Source organism: Mustela nivalis (assembly GCF_964662115.1).
Source record: "Mustela nivalis genome assembly, chromosome: 6".
Taxonomy (NCBI): Eukaryota; Metazoa; Chordata; class Mammalia; order Carnivora; family Mustelidae; genus Mustela; species Mustela nivalis.
The window spans coordinates 44,531,037-44,552,739 of record NC_139025.1 but is presented as its reverse complement, the minus strand read 5'-3'; the positions used below and the strand labels follow the sequence as shown (position 1 = coordinate 44,552,739).

The 21,703-nt window shown below is 39.8% G+C and overlaps 1 protein-coding gene and 1 long non-coding RNA gene across 3 annotated transcripts in view; one reads left to right on the top strand and one right to left on the bottom strand.

Annotated features, from left to right (window-relative positions):
• Positions 1-635, bottom strand: part of GCH1 (GTP cyclohydrolase 1) — a 48,042-nt gene extending 47,407 nt beyond the window's left edge. The window contains exon 1 of one of the 2 annotated variants that reach the window (XM_082735108.1): positions 105-635. In XM_082735108.1, the coding sequence (XP_082591234.1) occupies positions 105-444 (340 nt within the window). In that variant the 5' untranslated portion in view covers positions 445-635. The remainder of the gene's footprint in view (positions 1-104) is intronic. The other variant, XM_082735109.1, reaches the window with a different exon arrangement.
• Positions 636-768: 133 nt separating this feature from the next.
• On the top strand, positions 769-21,480 carry LOC309866949. The gene is made up of 3 exons (XR_014312890.1): positions 769-1,070; positions 15,968-16,040; positions 18,816-21,480. It is a non-coding gene; the product is annotated as an uncharacterized lncRNA (long non-coding RNA).
• Positions 21,481-21,703: the final 223 nt, after the last annotated feature.

The following is a 21,703-nucleotide window of genomic DNA, read 5'->3' as shown; positions in this document are numbered from 1 at the left end:
AACTCCGGAAACTTCCCCGAGCCGACGTGCGCCTCCCGCGGCCACCTACTCCGTGCCCGCAAGCCCGAGCAGCCCGCGCCCACCAGGCCGGCGGGCGCACTGACCTGAGATGGTCTCCTGGTAGCCCTTGGTGAAGAACTGCATGGCTGTGGCCGCCCTCCAGGGCGTCTTGAGCAGTCCCTGCCGCTGGGGGTCCTCGCCCAGCGAGCGCAGGATAGACGAGTAGGCGGCCGCCAGGTTGGGGAGGTTCAGCTCATTATCCTCCTCGCTGCGCGGCCGTTCGCCCTTCCAGCCGTCCGCCGGCTGGACGCTCTTGGTCTCCGGCCGCGGCGGCTTCTCGGGCGGCCCGCTCTGCCCGGATCGCGGCGGCTCCCCCTCGGGGAACCCATTACTGCACCTGGCGCCCCGCGGCTTCGCCGGCGCCCGCACCGGACCCTTCTCCATGGACCCGCCCGCTGCCGCTCCGGAGGGACTCTGGGACGCTTCGGAGACTGACACTCAAGCGCGCCGGCGGCCGCAGGCAATAGGCTGTGGCCAGGATCACCTGAGGAAAGTAGGCGACCGGCCAGGGACACGCTCCTCCGCCAGGGACAGTGGCAGGCTGGAGAGCGCGGCCGTGCCTCCTTTTTATCTGCGGGCTGCTCGGCCGGCGCCGCGGGGCGCTCCCATTGGCCGGAGCCTCCGCGCGTCAGGCGCTCGCCCCGCCCCCTCGCCTGTCCGCGGCTGGGCTCCTCACGGGGGTGGCCCCGAGGGAGGGGCGCTGGGGGCGGGGCGGGGATGGACCCCGCGAGCTGCGGAAAGGCCCCCCGCCGGGGGCGGTGAAGCGGCCTCGCGGGGGGACCCCTCTGGCGCCAGCCGGGAGGAAGGGGTGGACCACTCCGGCTGCCGCAGTGTGAACCAAATCCGAAAGGAGGCGGGCGTCGGGTGCTGGAACCTTGGCGAGGGGGGCATGCTCTGCGCGCACCGCCAGCCCTCTCCTGGGCGAGGAAAACGCTGCTTTAGAAGTGCACTGGTCCCCTCGCTCTGCAAAAGAGGACCCAACAGGTGGCTTCAAGGGGAGAAGATTGTGGGTAAAGAAACCAATTCTTATGCTTTTGGGGCAAGAGAATAAAATGACATGAAACTCCTGCGTTGGTTAGTTAAAAATTGTCCCACGCACTTGCCACCTACGAGAACCCTCTCTCTGCTCCGAGGGAGAGTGTTACACCAAGTTGGTCCTCGCGTGAGTCTCTGTACCTAGGACGATGGTGTTTGTGAGGGTCTGGAGAAAAATTGATTTACAAGAGAAGAAAAGTTGGGACACCTGGGTGGCTCAGTGGGTTAAACCGCTGCCTTCGGCTCAGGTCATGATCTCAGGGTCCTGGGATCGAGTCCCGCATCGGGCTCTCTGCTCAGCAGGGAGCTTGCTTCCCTTCCTCTCTGTCTGCCTCTCTGCCTACTTGTGATCTCTCTCTGTCAAATAAATAAATAAAATCTTAAAAAAAAAAAAAAAGAGAAGAAAAGTTAGGACTTGGATTAGAAATTCATTTGTGCTGTGGGGTAATTTGGTACTGATCGTTTTAGAGTGACGTGCTAAGCTCGCTCCTTTCTCCTAGTGTTGGTACAAATTGTGAAACGTTATTGATCAGCTGGATTCGTAATCAGGGACATTAGCTTTGACTGTTTTCCTTAAGATTAAAAAGGGGGCTTTTTTTTTTTTTAATTGGCTGTTTTCCTCACTTGAAGAATTATTTCATAATGTCAAAGGTAAGTTTTAAAACAGGAATCGAATTAATAACGTATGATTTGCTGCAGAGGGTTCTAATGCTGACTTTCTGACATATATACAGATATTAAAAAGCTTCAGATCATACAAACCAGGAGAGAAGCCCCTGAAATCGTTCCATACGAATATAGTCATTGTAATTACTAATTAGTATCTATTGTACCTATTAGTATCTATTGAATATCTGCTCCAGACATAGCCCTGTTCTAAGCATCAAGGAAAGAAATACGGAAATTCCTCGGCCACCTTGGCATCTTTACTCTAAAATACAAGTGTTCTGGGATCCTGGGTGGCTCAGTGGGTTAAAGCCTCTGCCTTCAGCTCAGGTCATGATCCCAAGGTCCTGGGATTCAGGCCCACATCAGGTTGCCTGCTCAGCAGGGAGCCTACTTCCCCCTCTCTCTCTCTGCCTGCCTCTCTGTCTACTTGTGATCTCTGTCTGTCAAATAAATAAATAAATAAATAATCTTTTAAAAATAAATAAATAAAATAGAAGTGTTCTTGCCAACGTGGTTTTTAAAGATAGTTACTGAATTTCTATATGCATTAAATACCAAACTACATAAATCAAGAAATATGACCATCCCTTGGGCTCTTTGTTAGTCTGCTAACATTTTTGTGAGTTTTTCCCCCCCACAGCAAGATCCTGCAACATTTTTTCCCTATAACTGCACTGTCCACTGTCCACTGGTATTTTCTGGTCAGAGTTATCCACTGGGTCTCAAACTGTTTCAGCATAGTTGGAGACAACATTACAGAATGGCTTTGTTTTAGCTAATGAAAACAAAGACACCAAGTGAGGTACTTTTAAAAGCGGAAGGATTCTGTAGACACATTTTCAATAAGATTTTTTAGTGGCAATCTGTGCCTACCTTTAAAAACATTTGTAAACATTAACTACTGTTCTCTAAAGACAATTTCTAATTAAATTTTTACCCTAAAAATTAAATTTTCTTATAAACACTGCCACTGAGGCATCAGCACTTTTGTTACCAAATAGTACAAAGTCTCTGGATTTGTTCTATGAAATATTTACTTGTTAAATGCAGGCAGTGCCTTTCAGCCAAATGCCCGAAGGTAATACAAGGAAGCTTTATAATCACCATTATAGACACAGTTTAACAGTGAAATGTAGGTTGTTGGTGAGGGTGGTTATAAGTAGAAATGAGAAAAGAGGGAGGAATAAACTAAAATAAGAGGGACATATTCCCCAGAATTTATTAACACAAATTATTTCAACAGTAAAACTATGAGCTTTCACAGTCAGAAATTGTAATGGTATCTAGGTTTTCTAATCCAGTAAGGGACCCATTTTCACCTTGGACCCAACCTGGGAATTGCTTTCTATCAAAAAACCAAGGAATTTTTTTTTAATTCTCCCATTTTTAGGATAGAAGCAGAACAGAGAAGCAGATGAGTAAGATACACAGAGATTGAATATTGTAATACTATAGAAATATATAGTCACTTACCAAGGGTAACAGGTAAACTAACCTTAGGCATTTGGCACTTTTAACTGGAAAAAAGTAAATTTCTTTAAATGCACTGGATGAAGATTTTATATTTGAGATTCTAACTTAAGAGGATATTCTTTTTTTTTTTTTAAGATTTTATTTATTTATTTGACAGACAGAGATCACAAGTAGGCAGAGAGGCAGGCAGAGAGAGAGGAGGAAGCAGGCTCCCTGCTGAGCAGAGAGCCCGATGCGGGACTCGATCCCAGGACCCTAAGATCATGACCTGAGCTGAAGGCAGCGGCTTAACCCACTGAGCCACCCAGGCGCCCCTTAAGAGGATATTCTTGATTAAGGTGGAAAGATGGACAAGAAAAGTGTCATCATTCCACTCCTAACTTCCAGAAGTAGGACTGTGAAGTCAATACGATCCTGAGATGTCTCACTAAATCCCCCAAATGTCAGGCGAAACAAACTAAACTGAGGCCCTTATCTTTTTTTCTCCTCTAACTGAGGAGGAATGGAACAACGTTTGGAGAGAAAAATGGAACATTGAACAGATTCTCTGAGATGGAAAGGAATGATCAACGGCTCTCAAGGGAAGGGTAGATGTACGCCAAATGTCACATGTCCCTGGCAGAGGATCTTAAATCACCTCAAAAGGACTAACATGTGCTAAAAAAAAAAAAAAGGGGGGGGATACTAATGAAGAGTGTGCTCTATGACAGATGAACACCATCCCAACCTTCACAATCCCTCAACCATATATCACAGTCATATGTCATAAGCATATATCACAGTCACCTCAACCCCCCAAACTGTAGCAGAGTCAGGAAAGCAAATGAGCTTCCACAGCAATGGGAACACAAAGAAGTCATTCTCAATAATATTATGCATGGATGGAACAGAGAATCAGCATGGCAACCAGAGCAAACATACAATAGCCAAATAAACAAAACTAAACAATGGTGGAAATAATATACCATATAGAAGACACGAAGACAAAGAATGCACCTGATTAAGAAATAAAGCTCATGGAACAGAAGAAAATTCCTCACAAATGTTTTATGCTACAAAACAACTTAAAAAATATGAGTTCAATATGATTAAAAAAACCCTGAGATAATAGAATAATAAAATTGAAAAAGGAGTTACAGATTTAAGGAAATGAATTGAGAACCATCATTATTATGGAATTTCTTAAAAAGAACCATGTATAAAATAGATACTGCAGAAAATGTAATTACTGACATGAAGAAAGCAGGTGAATGAATGCAGAATAAGAGAGAAAGATAAAAACTTTTAGAGAAGACAAAGATGATCCAGCATAAGAATAATTAGGGTTCCAAAGATAGGGAACACAACAAATGGGAGAGAATGTAGTCAAAGATATAATACAAGCATATTTCTGTACCAGAAAGAAACCCTTATATTTATATGCAATTGATTTTCAACATGAGTATCAAGACAGTTAAATGGGGTAAAGAGTCTTTTCAACAATTGGTACCAAGATAAGTGGACATCCTCTTGCATGTAGTAAAAAAAAAAAGAACGTGGGGTGGGGATTGGTGAAATAGGTGAAGGGGATTAAAAGGTATAAACTTCCAGTTATAAAATAAATCATTAAGACAAAAAGTATAGCCTAGGGAATGTAGTCAGTTATATTCTAATAGCATATGGTGACAAATGTGACTACACTTATTATGGTGAGTTCTCTATAATGAATAGAATTGTTAATTCACTATGTTATACACCTGCAGCTAATTTAACATTGTATGTTAACTATAATAAAAAAAAGAAAGAATTTGGATCACTATCTCACATCATATACCAAAATTAAGTCAATTAGATCAAATACCTAAACATAAGAGCCAAAATTATAAAACTCTTAGAGGAAAACATAGGCATAAAACTTCATGTCCTTGGATCACCCAATTGGATTTCTTAGAAATGACACCCAAAATGGAAGTAACTAAATGAAAGAAAAAAGAAAAAAGAAATTAGACTTCATCAAAATTTAAAACTTTTGTGCTTCAAAGGACACTGTCAAAAAAGGGAAAATATAACACAGAGAATGGAAGAAAATATTTACAAATCATGCATCTGATAAGGGACTAGTATCTAAAATATATAAAGAACTCTAGGGTGGCTGGGTGGCTCAGTGGGTTAAGCCTCTGCCCTTGGCTCAGGTCATGATCCCAGGGTCCCGGCATCAAGGCCCACATTGGGCTCTCTGCTGAGCAGGGAGCCTGCTTCACCCCCACCCCTTCCTGCCTTCTCTGCCTACTGTGATCTCTCTCTCTCTTTCAAGTAAATAAATAAAATATTTAAAAAAAAAAAAAAAAAGAACTCTAACAACTTAATAAAAAGACCAAGAACTGATGGGCAGTAATTCAGTGAATGGACGTTTTCCCAAAGATATACATTGTCAAGAAGCACATGAAAATATTTTTAATGCTATCAGCCTTTGCAGAAATGCAAATTAGGGTATGAGTGAATACTGCCTCACAACCGCTAGGACAGCTGTATTAAAAAAGATGGTAACAATTGTTTCTGAGAATGTGAAGAAATTGGAATTCTCATACACTGCTAGTGGGAATATTAAACACTGTAACTGCTTTAGAATATGGTCTGCAGTTCCTCAAAAAGTTAAACATAGAATTGCCATATGACCCAGCAATTCCACAGCAAGTAGAAACCTAGGAGTAAAAGAACCCACAAAACTTGTACATGAATGTTCATAGCACCATTATTCATAATAGCCCAAAAGTGGAAATAATCCAAATGTCTATTAACTGATGAATAGATAAACAAAGTGTGATACTAACTGTGATATACATGTACACTGGAATATTATTCAGCCATAAAAATGAAGTACTGATATATGCAATAGCATGGATGAACCTTGAAAATATTATACTAAGTAAAAAAAACTACATGCAAAATGTCACATATTGTGTAATTCTGTTATACAAAATACCTAGAATAAACAAATCCATCAAGACAGAAAGTAGATTAGTAGTTGCCATGTCACTAATAGGGTATGGTTTCTTTTTGGGTGGTGAAAATCTCCTGGAATTTGTGATGATATTTGTACAACTTTGTGAATATATTAAAAACTATTGAACTGTATAGTTTAAAAGGATGAATTTTATGGTATCTGAATTATATCTCAATAAAAAGGATATTTCTCTTAAAAACTAAAAATAAAATTTGCAGAATACATCTATAATTTTCCAAGAACAATATGTTCTAGAAAAAATTTGAGACAGAATGCTTAACGCCAAGCTGGATAAACTTCAAGGATAAAGACAGTTTCAAGGATAGAATTTTTCAAACATCCACAGAAAAACAAAACAGAACAAAACAATAAACTGCCTAAAAAGGTTTGGGAATAAAGACACAAGCTATCCGCTGGTTTTTCCACAGCAACAATCATCGCCAAAAAAAAAAAATTTTTTTTTTTTGGAGGGGACAGATGTACAGCTTTAAGTAAGTTATACCTACTCAAGAGAGCATTTAAGTACAAGGGGACACTGTCTTAAACATGTATGAACTCAGAAAATACAACTCATATAAGTTCTTTATTGAGAAAACCATTTGATATGACATCCTGCTAATTAAGAGATAATCAAAATAAAGAACTCAAGAATAAAGAAGTTACGGTAAACATTTAAAGATAAAATCAATTTAAATGTGTTAAATATTAAAACAATTCTAAGAACAAAGCCAATACTAAATCATTTTGAAATCATTGTTACAGAACAGAATATGAACAGTATGAACCTGGACATTATAAGAATAATATGACTAACCAAAACCAAGATTTGGAGAAGGGAGATGGGTAGATTACACCCTTCATAAAAAGGAGTCAATAATATTATTTAAACTGAAACATATTAGGGGTACCTGGGTGGCCCAGTCAGTTAAGCATCTGCCATTGGCTCAGGTTGTGATTGTGGAGTCCCAGAATCGAGGAGCCCTGTGTCTGGCTCCCTGCTCAGTGGGGATTCTGATTCTCCCTCTGCCCTTCCCCCAGCTTGCATGCTCTCGCTCTCTCTCGCTCTCTCTCTTGCTCACTCTCGCTCTCTCTCAAATAAATTTTTTGTTAAAAATCTTTAAAAAAATAAAAATAGGCAGAAATATATTGGTAAAAAATCAAAAAATTTTTCATGGTTTTTATAATTTCTTTTTTTTTTTTAACTTTAGAGGAATTGTTAAAGAAATACCACAAAGAAATTTTGTGTCAACTTGACTGGGTTAAGTGTTGCTCAGATAACCTGGTAAAAGATTTCTGGGTGCATCTGTGAGGTGTTTGCAGAAGAGAGTAGCATTTGAACTGGTGAACTGAGTCTAGCAGATTGCCCTCCCTAAAGTGAGTAGGCATCATCCAATCTGTGGAAGGACTAAATAGAACAGAAAGGTGGAGGCAGGGCAAATTCACTCTCTGTGCTTGGGATGAGACATCTATCTTCTCCTACCCTCAGATGCTGGACATCAGTGCTCCTGGTTCTCGGGCTTTCTGACCCAGGTGAGGACTTATACCATCAGCCCCCCTCATCCACCCTGTTCTCAGGCCTTGTGGACTCAGACTGAAAGTACAGCACAGGCTTTTCTGGCCCTCCAGCTTGTTGAAGGCAGATTGTGGGACTTCTTGGCCACATAACAAAATGAACCAATTCTTATAATAAATCTCCTCTTCTATATATCTATATATATTTTATTGGTTCTGTATCTCTGGAGAAATCTGACTAATACATATTTTTCAAAATATCTTCCTTCAAATTTGCTTCAGATCCCTTTTCTTCCTATTACATTAAAATAAAATGAATGTGTTTCTATTAAAAATAGAATTGCTGATACGATGCCATTTGGCAAAGGGTTTCAACCAGCTTTTAGTGAAGAGCTGAAAATTCATATTAGAATGCCACTGCATGGTATTCATAGTTACCACTCCAATAAACTGTATGTGGTTCTCATTCTGTAGGGTGGGCTCAGTTATAAATTCCATTAAAATCCCAAGTATGGAATAAGTCACATAGATCCCAACTGAAGATTGGATCCCGAAGCCCAGAGTGGGCAGTCAGGTTAATGTCACTCTGGAAAGGCTATTGTAGCTGTGTTTCTTGTCTGTGTGAGCTACATGTTAATGACAGCACAGGAAATACGGTTAGAGAATGCAAAATCTAAGTTCCTATTTCCTGAGTAGATGTGAAAAAAGTCAGGCAACACATGCGTCACCACCCTAACTTGTGCTAAGATTGTGGAATTCACAGGGAGAGCAAGCTGTGAAGCATTCTTTGGTCTGCTTGACAATGGGGGGTGAGAGTGAGGCTTCAGTCCTGGGATTCCTTCCTTTAGTTACTGCTTTGACTCAGGACGATCTGCACACTCACTGTAAAATGCAACAAACCTCTTTCCATCCATGTTCCATTTAACCTTGTCAATGTCAGTAGGCACCAACAGAAGACCCCTAACAGAAGACCCCTAGAGACAATTTTCCCTATTCTGGATTGGATCCAAAACCAGATGTGAACCTTAAGGTTGAGAATCCAAAGCCAAGAAGGGGAAATGTCAAGTTTCATGAAATTGTCCAAATGCTTTCACTTTGAGTTGATTCTTTCAGGATTTTAGTCAATTTCTAGGTATGTTTAGGGGGCCCTTTTTGGTCTGAAATCTAGAATGTGCAAAATATTTGTGGTTTTGGAAATTACCAAAATTAAGCTTGCAATCTGCTCTAGCTGAGTCAATAAACTTCAGAGAAGGGTTCCATTACTATGGCCCCATTGGTCCCATCATGTCATCAAGATCAGGTGTCATTCATTCATTCAACCAACATTTAGTGAACATGTACTCTATGTCAGGCTCTGTGCCAGGGACAGGGAATGCAACAGTGAACAAAAAAGAAAATAAAACTCTATGCCCTCAAGGAGCTTACATTCATTCATGCAACAAGTTCTTTGTTGTTGTTACCTCTACAACATATCTGCTTTTTTTTTGTTATTGATTTCAGAAAAATTCTAGAGACCATTGCCACTTAAAAAGTAAAACTATGTATGGGGCACCAGGGTGGTTCAGGTGGTTAAGTACCCGACTCCTGACTTCAGCTCAGTTTACAGTCCTAGAGTTCGGGGTGTGAGATAGAGCTCCACCTTAGACTCTGCACTCAGTGGGGAGTCTGCTTGGGATTCTCTCTCTCTCAACCCCTCTGACCCTGCCCCTACTCACACACACGATTTCTCTTTCTCTCTCAAGAATAAATAACTCTTTTTTTAAAAAAAAGTATAACTATTTAAGTTCACAAGCTAAAAAAATAAGGGTCATGTCATATAGCGTTTAAGAAAAAAACCTGCGGTGTCATACTTTCTGGGTTCATGCCTTGGATCCAACAGTTTTCAACTTGGTAACTACGGACAAGTCTCCTAACTTCTTTTTTTTTTTTTTAAAGATTTTATTTATTTATTTGTTAGAGAGAGAGCGCATAAGCGAGGGTACAGCAGGCAGAGGGAGAGCAGACAGACGGAGAAGCAGCTCCCCACCGAGCAAAAAGCCTGATGCGGAACTTGATCCCAAGACCCTGAGATCATGACCTGAGCAGAAGGCAGCTGCTTAACCGACTAAGCCACCCAGGGGCCCCAAGTCTCCTAGCTTCTTAAAGCTTCAGTTTCCCTATCTGGAAAATGGGCTGGTTTAATAATAGAACTTCTTCATAGACTTGTTTTGAAAGTGGGAGACAATCCGTGTAGAGTTTTGCAATAGCACTGGACACATAACAATCGAGTGATAAATATTAGCAATTGTTAATGGTAAAGGCATTTAAAATGCAAAAGAATATTTTAACTATCAAAAGATCCCTTTGACAAGGAGTATTTAAGTGTCGATTTACCCAAGGAAATCTAAATTCAGAACAGAAAAGCTTAATATTATTTCATGATTAACTGAAAATCAATCAGAAGTTAAAATAACATAAGAATATTTGTTTTAAGTTTTTCAGTAATAGATTGTGAGGTAAAACTGTAAATACTGTAAGTTTGGTATCTTTCAAATGCACTTTGTACAACCTCTGATCATGGAAGTATAGAATTATACCTATTCACTGAGAAACATTTCCCACTAAATGCCCATACTTTGAGCTCCCAACCAGACATTGTGAAACAGCAGGATTCAACAAGAAAGGCTGGCAAACTCATGTATGATGGAAAGAATGAGGAAGTGCTCTGTCATCTGAGACAAAGTTGATCTGGACACTGACCCATATATATCTACAGAGTGCCATCCCCAACACAGCCATGTCTGACGGTCGGGCTGCACATCTCATCCTAGAATCTCCACTTTTCCCAACCTCCTCTATCAATTAGCATGGTACTTATTTCTGGAGGATGCCAAGTTTACCCATAGTAGAGGATTTATTTTCTAGTCAACAGATGCTTTCAAGTGGTAATTTAACTGTCAATGAAAAATAAATAAAAGGTGTTGCAAATTCTGTAAGATCTAAGCCATTCATGGAAGCTCTGTTGTTACTGAATGTATCTTCCTCTCAGTTGCCTGGGGAACTGCATTTTAATGTCACACATCAAGCAGCTCTTTCCTGAATGTAATTGTAGTTTTTCTGATGCTATGGTTAAAGCTGTTCAAATGTTTGGCTTCTGGCAAATATTTTCTAACATCATTCATGACAGTGATGGATCTGAAGCAATTTTAATGCATTTTTAAATTCCACTAACTTGTTAAATAACCAGAGAAAGAATCCTATATAAATTGAAAATATCTTTATTACCCGAAGAGGTGTCTGGGTAGATACATTCAAATTTGTAATGATCTGATGCTTTCAAGATTGTGGTTGGTCCTTTGCAGAATCACATGCAGAGGGCAGCTGTGATCTCTCATCAGAGAGGAATCTTATGGCAAGAGGAAGCCCTGCACTGGCTTGACCATTGGTTTTTTGCAGTCACTGCTAGATACCTACCCAATATCTCTCTTGCCTTCTTTTTTTTAACTGAGAGATCTCAGCTTAGTTCCAAGAGGCAATGTGGCTGGACTTGGCTAAAAACACATGTTTTCCAAGCTTTCTGCAGTTTCAATGGTCTTATGACATCATTCTACCCAAAGAGTTACCAGTCACTGGGTGGCATTTCTGGGAAAGATCTTTCACGGCATATGGATTGGTGCTCAGCTGATAGGCACTTTATGTCCTTCACATTCTTTCTCTTAGCAGGAGTTCAGAAGCCTTGCTAGAATTGGATTAGTCCTCTTTGCCCAGGAAACCACATACATGTTCAAAATGGCTGAGCAGAAAGATAGGAAGATCCTAAGTCCCTGACAGCTGAGCATAACCTCCATTCCAGCCCGGGACCACCTCCTTCCTGGCTTCCCACTACTTGAGAAAAGTGAAACAATTTGTGCCACTAGTGTTTGGGTCCCTATCATTAAAAGCCAAAAACAAATCTTATCTGATACAAAATTTATTACCTGTAAATGGAGTGCTGCAGGTAAAATTGGAAACTAAGTGTTTGGACAGAGGGCTTTAAAGATCCACCTATTGGAGGCTGGAAAGCTAGTGGTCCCTGTTTTGGCAAGACATTTGACTAAACTGTCTCTGTTATACCTTGCTTGCTGTGCCTCAGTCAGCACTATGGTGGGGGATTAGGAAGACAGACGGAATCTGGTCCATTGGGAACTTTTTTTTTTTTTTTGAAGTGCATTTTTTTAAAGATTTTATTTATTTATTTGACAGACAGAGATCACAAGTAGGCAGAGAGAGAGAGGAGGAAGCAGGCTCCCTACTGAGCAGAGAGCCCTATGTGGGGCTCGATCCCAGGACCCTGGGATCATGACCTGAGCTAAAGGCAGAGGCTTTAACTCACTGAGCCACCCAGATGCCCCTGGTCCATTGAGAACATTGCCAAGTCATTCTAGATGAGCTCTGCCAACCCCAGACTCCTTATTGGATAAGAAGAATGGTCCTCTATATTTTCTTTGCATTTTATATTATAGAATCCATTCTAGTTAAGGCACATAAAAGAAAGGAATGACTCCAAGTACTTTGCATGGTGCCTGGCATATGAAAACTAAAAGGAATTTGTTAAACAAATGGGAAACTCTTACCATCTTCTTCTTGTCTCAATTCAGAATGTGCATCGATAAGGACGTTGCTTTGGTTGGTTTTACCATTATCTGCTAGTTTATCATCCTTCCTTCAAGAAAGTGAATAATTTAAAAATTGATTAAATGACTAGGTTGGAGAAGCACTTGGCTGGTTCAGTTGGTAGAGCATGTGACTCTTAATCTCAGGGTCATGAGTTTGAGCCTCATGTTAGACATGAGTTTTCTTTAAAAATACACACACACATGCATAAAGTTGGACTACCACACTTTAATGTTACTTCAGTATTAATTTTCTTCATTCTTCGTCATCATCCTCATTCTGATCTTGGCCTCTATGATAGTTGCTATTACCTTATGAGTTTGGGATTTTAAAGTCTTTGGTTGACCTTGCTGTGTATTTCTCCTTCTGTCCATCTGTGAGAAGGTGATTGGGTTGGACATCATGGCCCCATGGAGGCAGGCTCTTTGAAGGAATGATTAATGTTTGTACTTAATGCTTTTAAAAAAATTGTAAATTTGTTTTATTGCAACAGTAAGGCATAAACATATGCTGGTTACTATATTGACTGGGTAGCAAAGAATTCTAGATGTCTCTATCTCCATTCTCCCCTTCTTCTAAAGCAATAGAATCCTAACATTAATTGAAGTACATGGCTACCCTCAATGAAGATACTTTCCTGACACCTTCACACTTAGATGAGGACACTGATTTCTGGGGGTATGGATAGGTGCTCAGCTGGACAATGGGATGTTAAGAAAAAGAATATATTCAACTTTCAGGTTGCGTCTCACTTCTTGTAGCCTGAAATGGGAACACAGGGGCTTAATGGATTATGTAGACAAAGCAATCCCCTAGAAATAATGGAAAACCAGATAGATGGAGCCTGGAGACTTAGTGACTTTGTGGAGCAGAACCACTATGTCAGTCCAGTCACATACTTGACAGAAAAATAAATTCCCCTGGTTGTTTAAGCCACTGGTGTTTTGGACTCCCATTATTGGAAACAAAACCTATGTTCTAATTACTACAACTGGGATATATAATTTAGACTTCAGAACCAGACCAAAAGTGATGCAAATGTCAATCATATGATATTGGCATCCTGCATATTTATCTGATTTGTCAACATTTAACTGACATCATTGTTGTAGAACTCTGTATTGATTAGAGAAAATCCCACATTTTAATAAAAACAAGTTTGAATCTTTCCTGGAATTAGACCCTTCTCTGATGACTTCTAATCTCAAAGCCTCCAGATTCCTTTCTGTAGCTGTTAAGGACTGTTTACCACTATTAGAGAAATGGTCTTGCCATTCCCTTTGACTTTCTATTTTTTTCTTGTTTGATTCAGTGTATGAATGTCTAGATTTGCAACCAGGGTCTTCTGTAAGACGACACACATCCCAGTTTGCCTGGTACATCCCTAGTTTTAGCACTGAAGGCATAGAAAACCCCTCATTCTTGAGAAACCAAGATGGTTGTTTACACTAGTTGTGCTTTAAATATGATACCCTGTTAACTTTTCCCAGAGCTTCTGAGTTTTTAATCTACAACTACCTTTCTACTTTTTCCCCTTTCATTCTCAACTAACATTTGTTGATTGTCCATTATAGGCCAAGTATAATGTTAGGTTTTGGAGAAGTACAAAAGATAATGGGAAAAGGACATCTACTAAAGGAAACAGATGTGTAAATCTAATTATAATAAAGTATAATAAATACAATTAAAGAGGTAAGTGTGAAATATTTGGGGAGTACAGGGGAAGCAGTAATTTGAAATAGTGTTTGAGTTAGGAAAGGGCTTTATAGAGAAGGAAGCATTTGCTATGCATCCTAAAGATGGTTAGGTACTCATCAAGCAGGGAATTTGTTTCTTACCACGTAGTCCTTCCTTTATAATGGAACTTTAATCTGAACAGAAGTTCAATACAAAACAAACCAAAAAAATGGAAATGGATGTTCATTATTCATTATTTCTTTTTGTGAAATTTTTATCTGAACTTTCTTCCCACCCAGAAACATGTCACAGTAGTTCTGATTAAAGAAATGCAAACAGAAGTTGTTAGATAGATAGGAAGACTAATGAAAAGAGGGCATACAGTTGACGTAAGCCCTTTTGACATTCCCCCTTACCGTTCCTGGGATCAGTGGTGATGACTGGGTTCTGACAGCCATCTTGAACCATGGACCATGAGGAAACTTTCAAAATGAGTGCACTAATGATGGCAGATTAGAAAAATAGGATGATACTTGGCTCCTGATAATTGTGGAGCAACCATAGGGGTCCTGGACTATCTACCTCAGGACTTTTACAAGAAAGAAAATTAATCATTTATGTATTCATACCATTGGTATTTACAAATTTTGGGTTATATGAAGTTAAACCTAATCACAACAGATATAAGGGACAAAATTTTTAGTGATTACTATATTAGTAGTCAAACACCCACCACTACTATGACAGTTTAAGAATTCTCTGACATAGAACATAGACATCATTCTAGATAATAGAAAAATATCAGGCAACCTTTGGCCATATCCCACTTCAGCCCCGCTTAAGCTCCCATCTCTCTTCAGATGCTGGGTCCCCCTCTTACCACTTCCCCTCTTTTCAGGTTTAGCTCTATTTGCCCACCATGGCAACCATTACATTCCTGTCCATTTATTTTGTTAATTAGTTCATCTACACTCTAGGTCTCAGCCTAGCTAAGCCCTGATGGTCATGTACTTTCTACTCCCAAAAGATATTTTGCTTATCATGGACAACTTTCTTCCCTGCAAAGAATTCTATATTAACTCAAACTAACATTTTCCCTTCTACACATATGTTATCTCAAAATCCCAAAGCTTCCTCAACAAACCTGTAGCCATTTGTAGCAGTTCTATATCATTTCATACCCATGGAAAATCTTGGTCCACAAAGGAAACTCCTAACTGAAGATGCATGGATTGAGTTTATACTGTTACATGATAAACAGAAGCATATTAAATTTTCAGGATTTTGAGCAAAAATTGATTCCAGTCAGGCAGCACCAAACTGGAAGTGGTTAGGAAGGCTCCACCAAAAGGATCCAGGGAAAAGACTTTTATAGAGAAGATATGGAAGCAAAGCAAGGAAATTATTTGGTTGGCGATAGCTTAAACAGTTGTCTTATTTGGGAAAGTGTAGTTGTCTGTTTGTGATTGATTGTCCTTTGGGTTTTGATTTCTTTACCTTGAGTCATTTACAAGCTTGAGTTTTGGTTTGCTTGCTCAGGCCACAAAGACATTAAAGTTACTTCAATCTAATGGCCTCCTTGTTGAATTAACCTAACAATCTAAAACCCTAACAATTTCTTCATACTCCGACTGTAGAGTACAAATTTTTTTTCTAAATCTAAGGAATGTGATCATTAATACCAATGTTATATATGTTTGTTTAAACCCATCAGGTCCCAGAAAAAACTCTGAGTTAATGTACTGTCCTGTTCAGGTATCAGACTTACATTTTCATGAGAAAGCCTAGAGACAAAAACTGTTAGAATTTAGGCTGGTAGGGAGGTATTCTTGAGCAGGGAAGCCTCAGTGCCCCTCAGTTTTCAATGAATAAGAAACTCCCACTCCCAATCTTCAGCCTCTAAATAGAGCTGTCTTTGGCTTTCAGGTGCTACGAGGTATGAGGGAGATGGGAGAGGCTTCAATGGAATTGGAAAAAGGGATATATCCCAGCAATCATAGTAAGTCCTGGGTCTTGGGAAATAGCATCACGTGGGTCTATAGATCTGCAAAGTTGTGAAGAATCTACAAGGAGAGCTGTATAAACTTTCCTCTAAAGGCTAAGTCAATTTCCTTCTCTTGACTCCCTGTTTTTACTTGACCTGTTTCTTTCCTCTTCTTCTGGCTTCTTCCACATCTGCCAAACTCTGCCCTCTCACTTTTGTTATATACCTAATATTAATGCTTATTTAAAGAAATGAAATGTATTTCATGTTTCATGTGTTTGTGTGTAACAATAATATATACATATATCTCCTTATTGAAATCTACACAATTTTATTAGAGTAGGCAGATGTAACATTTGTGAGTTGGGGAAATATAGTTTACTTAGAACAGTGAAACCTCTCAGAATGCTAACACAATGGGAGTATGTGTTTAAACAGTATATTCCGAGCTTTAGTCATTCAAGTAGCATCTGGCTCTCATGATTGTCCTGATTTCTGAGGATATTTTAAAAGCTCTATGAGCCATCGCACCCAAAACTTGGAGGGGTGTACAGAGATATTCCCAACTTTGTATGTTGTAATCACCTACCTCAAATATGATTCAAACCATAAAAGAAAACAGGCCCTTTAATCACTAGGCCAGGAATGGTGCCCAACTAAATAAGGATCAAACACAAATCAAGAAATGACCAGGGGGTGCCTGGGTGGCTCAGTCGTTAAGCGTCTGCCTTCGGTTCAGGTCATGATCTCGGGGTTCTGGGATGGAGCCCCACATCAGGCTCCCTGCTCAGTGGGAAGCCTGCTTCTCCTTCTCCCATCCCTTCTGTTGGTGTTCCCTTTCTCGCTTTGTCTCTCTCTGTCAAATAAATAAAAGCTTAAAAAAAAAAATAAAGCTTTAAAAAAAATTAAAAGAAAGAAATGACCAGAAGGCAGAGAAACTCAACCATCACCCTATATCCCTGAGCCACAGTCCCTCAAGCCAAAGGAGAAAGTCTAGCTACGCTCTAGGCTAATAGAGCCTTTACATGGAAACCTGTGAGCAGTGGCAGAGATTGAGAAGAAGAGCCTCCAAAAACCATTCATCCTGATTTGGGCAATTGTGTAAAGAGAAAACAGTTTGGCATTCAGACAAGCCTGTGGAATTACAATTTAGCCACTTATTAGAAGCTCTGCCTTGGGCAGATCCCTTAACCACTCTTCTGCATTTTTATTTTTTGGAAAATGGGACTAACAATATCCTCCTTATAAAGCTACTGAAATAACTTTTTAAAATATAACTTACATGATATGCTCCCATTTACATAAATTCTACAAACAGGGAGAACTCATCTGAGATGTTAGAAGTTAAGGTATTGGCTGTCTTTGAGAGAGGGGAGGGTCTTTGCTGAGAAACGGGAACAGTGATAACTGACTTAGCTTTCTGCTCATGTTTTGGGCACATTTCTGTATGTAAGTATATTCGACTTTTGTTAAAGTTGAAAGAAATGACCTGCGTAAGAGTCCAGTACTGTGCCTGAGAGATTCTAGGCCCTTGGTGAATGGCAGTTGTTAATTGTTGTCTGTTTTAGATGTTAAAGCCTGTTGAAAGGTATGCAGTTGAGAAATCAATAAGACTGAAGCCAGATTTTAAGATTCCAATAGTTTGTGCAGAAGCACAACATGTCATTAACAGTCCACATGAGCATTTCAGAAATACTGTTATTAGCACCAGAGGAGGAAGTAACTGCAAGGTGTGAAAAACTATATTTCATATAATTGAAGAGGATCCATTGTACTGTTATACAGCTAGTTTAAACACACAATTTTTCCATTGAAAAACTGGGGCAAACCTTGGTCTAGTCAAAGGGGTTGATCTAATCAAGCTTTGATTGGTAGCCCTTCTTGCAATATAACAGAAGAAGGCATTTAAAATGAAATCTTCAGGGATGCCTGGGTGGCTCAGTCAGTTAAGCAGCTGCCTTCAGCTCAGGTCATGATCCCTGTGTCCAGGGATCAAGTCCCACATCAAGCTCCTTGCTCGGCAGGGAGCCTGCTTCTCCCTCTGCCTCTGACTGCCACTCTGCCTGCCTGTGCTCACTCTCTCTCCCTACCTCTCTCTCTGACAAATAAATAAATTTAAAAATAAAATGAAATCTTCATTTTTATCATTTCCTTTCACTATCACAATTTTCCCATCAGTTTGGATATAGGATCTTATCGATTTGAGCCTGCATTTATTTGGATGTCAGCAGTTGAAGGACTCAATAAATTGGAGTAGGGGATAACAGCCTTGAGTTACTTCCCCTTGACTCCTAATGCCTTCTTTCCCCTACCCCACAATCCAAGTTTCCCAGATTGTCACCCTTTAATGTGTCAAAATTAAACTGAAACATTAAGTATTGCAAAATAAATAAATAAATAAATAAATAAAAACAGCGACAGAGGAGTGAAACGTACCTTACATACAAGATATGAAAGTTCACTTAATTGGGCTTAGCCCGGACCCTGGGGAAAATTAGGATCAGATCTCTGTTATCAGCTGACAAGAACAGATCAACATGAGTTGCCAAGTTTAAATAAATGAACAGGGGTAATTGATAGGAAAGAAGCCAGGGAAATTTAGCAGGAAGCAGCATTTCAGAGGTAAGGATTGTTATTCCCATTTTACAGAGGAAGAAACTGTTTTTTATTTGCTGAATGTTACTAATTTGTTCCGCTGGTAAGTATCATGAAGCCCCAACTGGACCAACCCACCTTTGAGCCTTTGTGGAGAAAACAGGCAGGCCAAATGATCTGTAGTCTCTCTTCCAGATACAGTGCCTGCCCCAGGAGAAAGAGAATGGAAGACCTCCTCCTGTCTCCAATGACTCTTGGAAGACCCAGGGCTGACAACCAAGAGCCTAGATTGTCACTGGGACACTTTCTTCCACACACCATTTGTCTTCCATCTGTCGCCTTGCCCTAAGACCAAATTCCAGTGGGATGCATGGCCATTCCCGTATCATTGATGTCCCCCAGTCCTTGGATATCAGCCTGTGGCAGGTTTTTTTTTTTGTCCCACTTCCTCTTCATAACCCCTGTCTGACTTTCTCAAAAGAATGTAACCCTCCTTAGGCATCACGCTATTTATCTATGATACGCTGCAAAGAGGCAGTTAAGAAGGTTGGCATCTGTATGGTGAGATGCAAGTTGAATGGTTCTCACTTGTTTTCCTCTAGTATGTATTAGGAAATCATCAGAAACACTTTTCATTGGCAAACATACATCCAATTCCCACAAACAGAATCTAAAGCCATGTCCAATATCCTCTGAGTCCATAGAGAAGTTTCTTATTGTTTATTTTATTTTAGTATTTTCCTCTAACCACAAGGAAGATGATCACTTGGCAGCTGTGATGAGAAGAGTCCAGGCCGAAGTCTGACAGACCTAGATTCCAAATCTTCTAACTCTTCTCTATACTGTGTGACCTTGAGAAAATACTTAACCTCTCCTCTCTGGGCGATATTTTCCTCACGTGCAAAAAGGGACGATTTCTTTTGAAAATAATGAATGCAAAACACCTTGTTAATAATTATTATGATTATAGCAAATAATTTTTTTTAAGATTTTATTTATTCATTTATCAGGGAGAGAGAAAGAACAAGCAGGGGGAGCAGCAGGTAGAGAGGGAGAAGCAGGCTCCCTGCCCAGTGGTGACCGGATACAGGGTTTTTTTTGTTTGTTTTGGGGGGTATTTTTTGGGGGGGGTTTACCAATAGTAGGTTATATCAATTTATTTCACATAAGAACAGCGGATTTCAGGCCTATGATTTCAGGTTTTGATCCCAGGGTCCTGGGATCATGACCTGAGCCAAGGGCAGATGTTTAAACAACGGTGCCACCCAGGCACCCAATAGCAAATAAATCTTTATTCTTTTTTTCCCTTAAAATCTTCCATCACCTTTAAACAAAATAAGAGCAAAATAATTGTATTTCTTATAATCTTTCATCTCTCTAAGAACAAAAAGCCTAACTGTGTGCGTGTGGCTGCACCTGTCTGTTCACTTGCATAGTGTCACCATTTCCCAGGAATCAATACAATTATTTGCCCCTAGACATAGTTTCCCAGCAACACACATCTTGAACCAATTCAGCTGAATTTCCTTTGTCATTTATTGCCACCTGGCTCCTGCATCAAGTGACTCTGTAACCTTCCACAAACATTAGGAGTATGCCTACTTAAGGGAAATGAGTAAATGTTATGTTTATACACTGTCTTTCTCTTGGGATTTTACGATACAGAGCAAAAAGCCATAGCCAAAGCCACCATAGTCTGTTCAAAGGCAGCTGGGTAGGTATTTTGGTGCCACGCAAACAGAGCAGAACAAATTCTCTCCCAGGGTTTTCTGACTGGGAGGAAAGGCAGGACTTGCAACAACTATTGATGATCAAGAGAGACCCAGGAAATAATCTGATTTTTCTGCACAAGAGTCTACCTTGACATTTTCTCTTTCTTTCCACTGGGAACAGGCTGACAAGTAAGTACCTTTAAGGCAAAACAACAGTCAAGTTATTGCCAAATAGTAATTTAGCAAATAGTATATAATTTTTCCATGTTTCAAGTGTAAATATCCTTCACTTTAAATTCCCTTTATCTTTCCAAATCAAATTTTTAAAAAATATTTTATATATTTATTTGACAGACAGAGATCACAACTAGGCAGAGAGACAGAGAGAGAGGAAGGGAAGCAGGTTCTCTGCTGAGCAGAGAGCCCGATGCGGGGCTCTATCCCAGGACCCTGAGATCATGACCTGAGACGAAGGCAGAGGCTTTAACCCACTGAGCCACCCAGGCTCCTCCCAAATCAAATTATTAAAACTTTATTTTGTTTGGATTCTTGTAGGCAAGATGTTTACCTTGGTATTCACTATGTGATTGCTAAGCAAATTAATCATTTTAAAATAATAATGTACAGTTTTTTTATTTGAAAAATAATGATAGATGTTTTTGATAGGGTTAAAATCTCCTATAACTTCACCACAATTGTTATCAATTTGCTATATTTCTTTTTAATCTTTTTATTTTCCTGTATATAGATGGTTATTTTTATTTCATATTGTTATATTCCATTGGCAACCTGCTTTGTATTCTATGAATTTTTCCATGTTACAACAAAATTTTTGTAGCCACTTAAAAAAAAATAGCTTACTATCCAGTTAATTTGATCAATCTCTTATTAACAATAGAGTACATCATTATCCACTATCACTCAAGGATAATCACTCTCAAATGACCTTTGCCAGGGTCTTAAATTTGTACCAGGTATAGATAAGTAAATTACTCTTTACTTTTAAGGTACTTTTCCTTAGCTTGTACTTGAAAAAATCTGTATTACAAATGATGTGAACTTGCATAAGTTATTTAGCTTCTAAACTCAGCCCTTTTATGTGTAAAAAACGAGGATGATAATAGAACCGCGTTCAAGATGATGTGATATTGGGCGCCTGGGTGGCTCAGTGGGTTAAGCCGCTGCCTTCGGCTCAGGTCATGATCTCAGGGTCCTGGGATCGAGTCCCTGAGTCGGGCTCTCTGCTCAGCAGGGAGCCTGCTTCCCTTCCTCTCTCTCTGCCTGCCTCTCTGCCTACTTGTGATCTCTCTCTGTTAAATAAATAAAATCTAAAAAAAAAAAAAAGATGATGTGAGATCAATTCCTCTCATA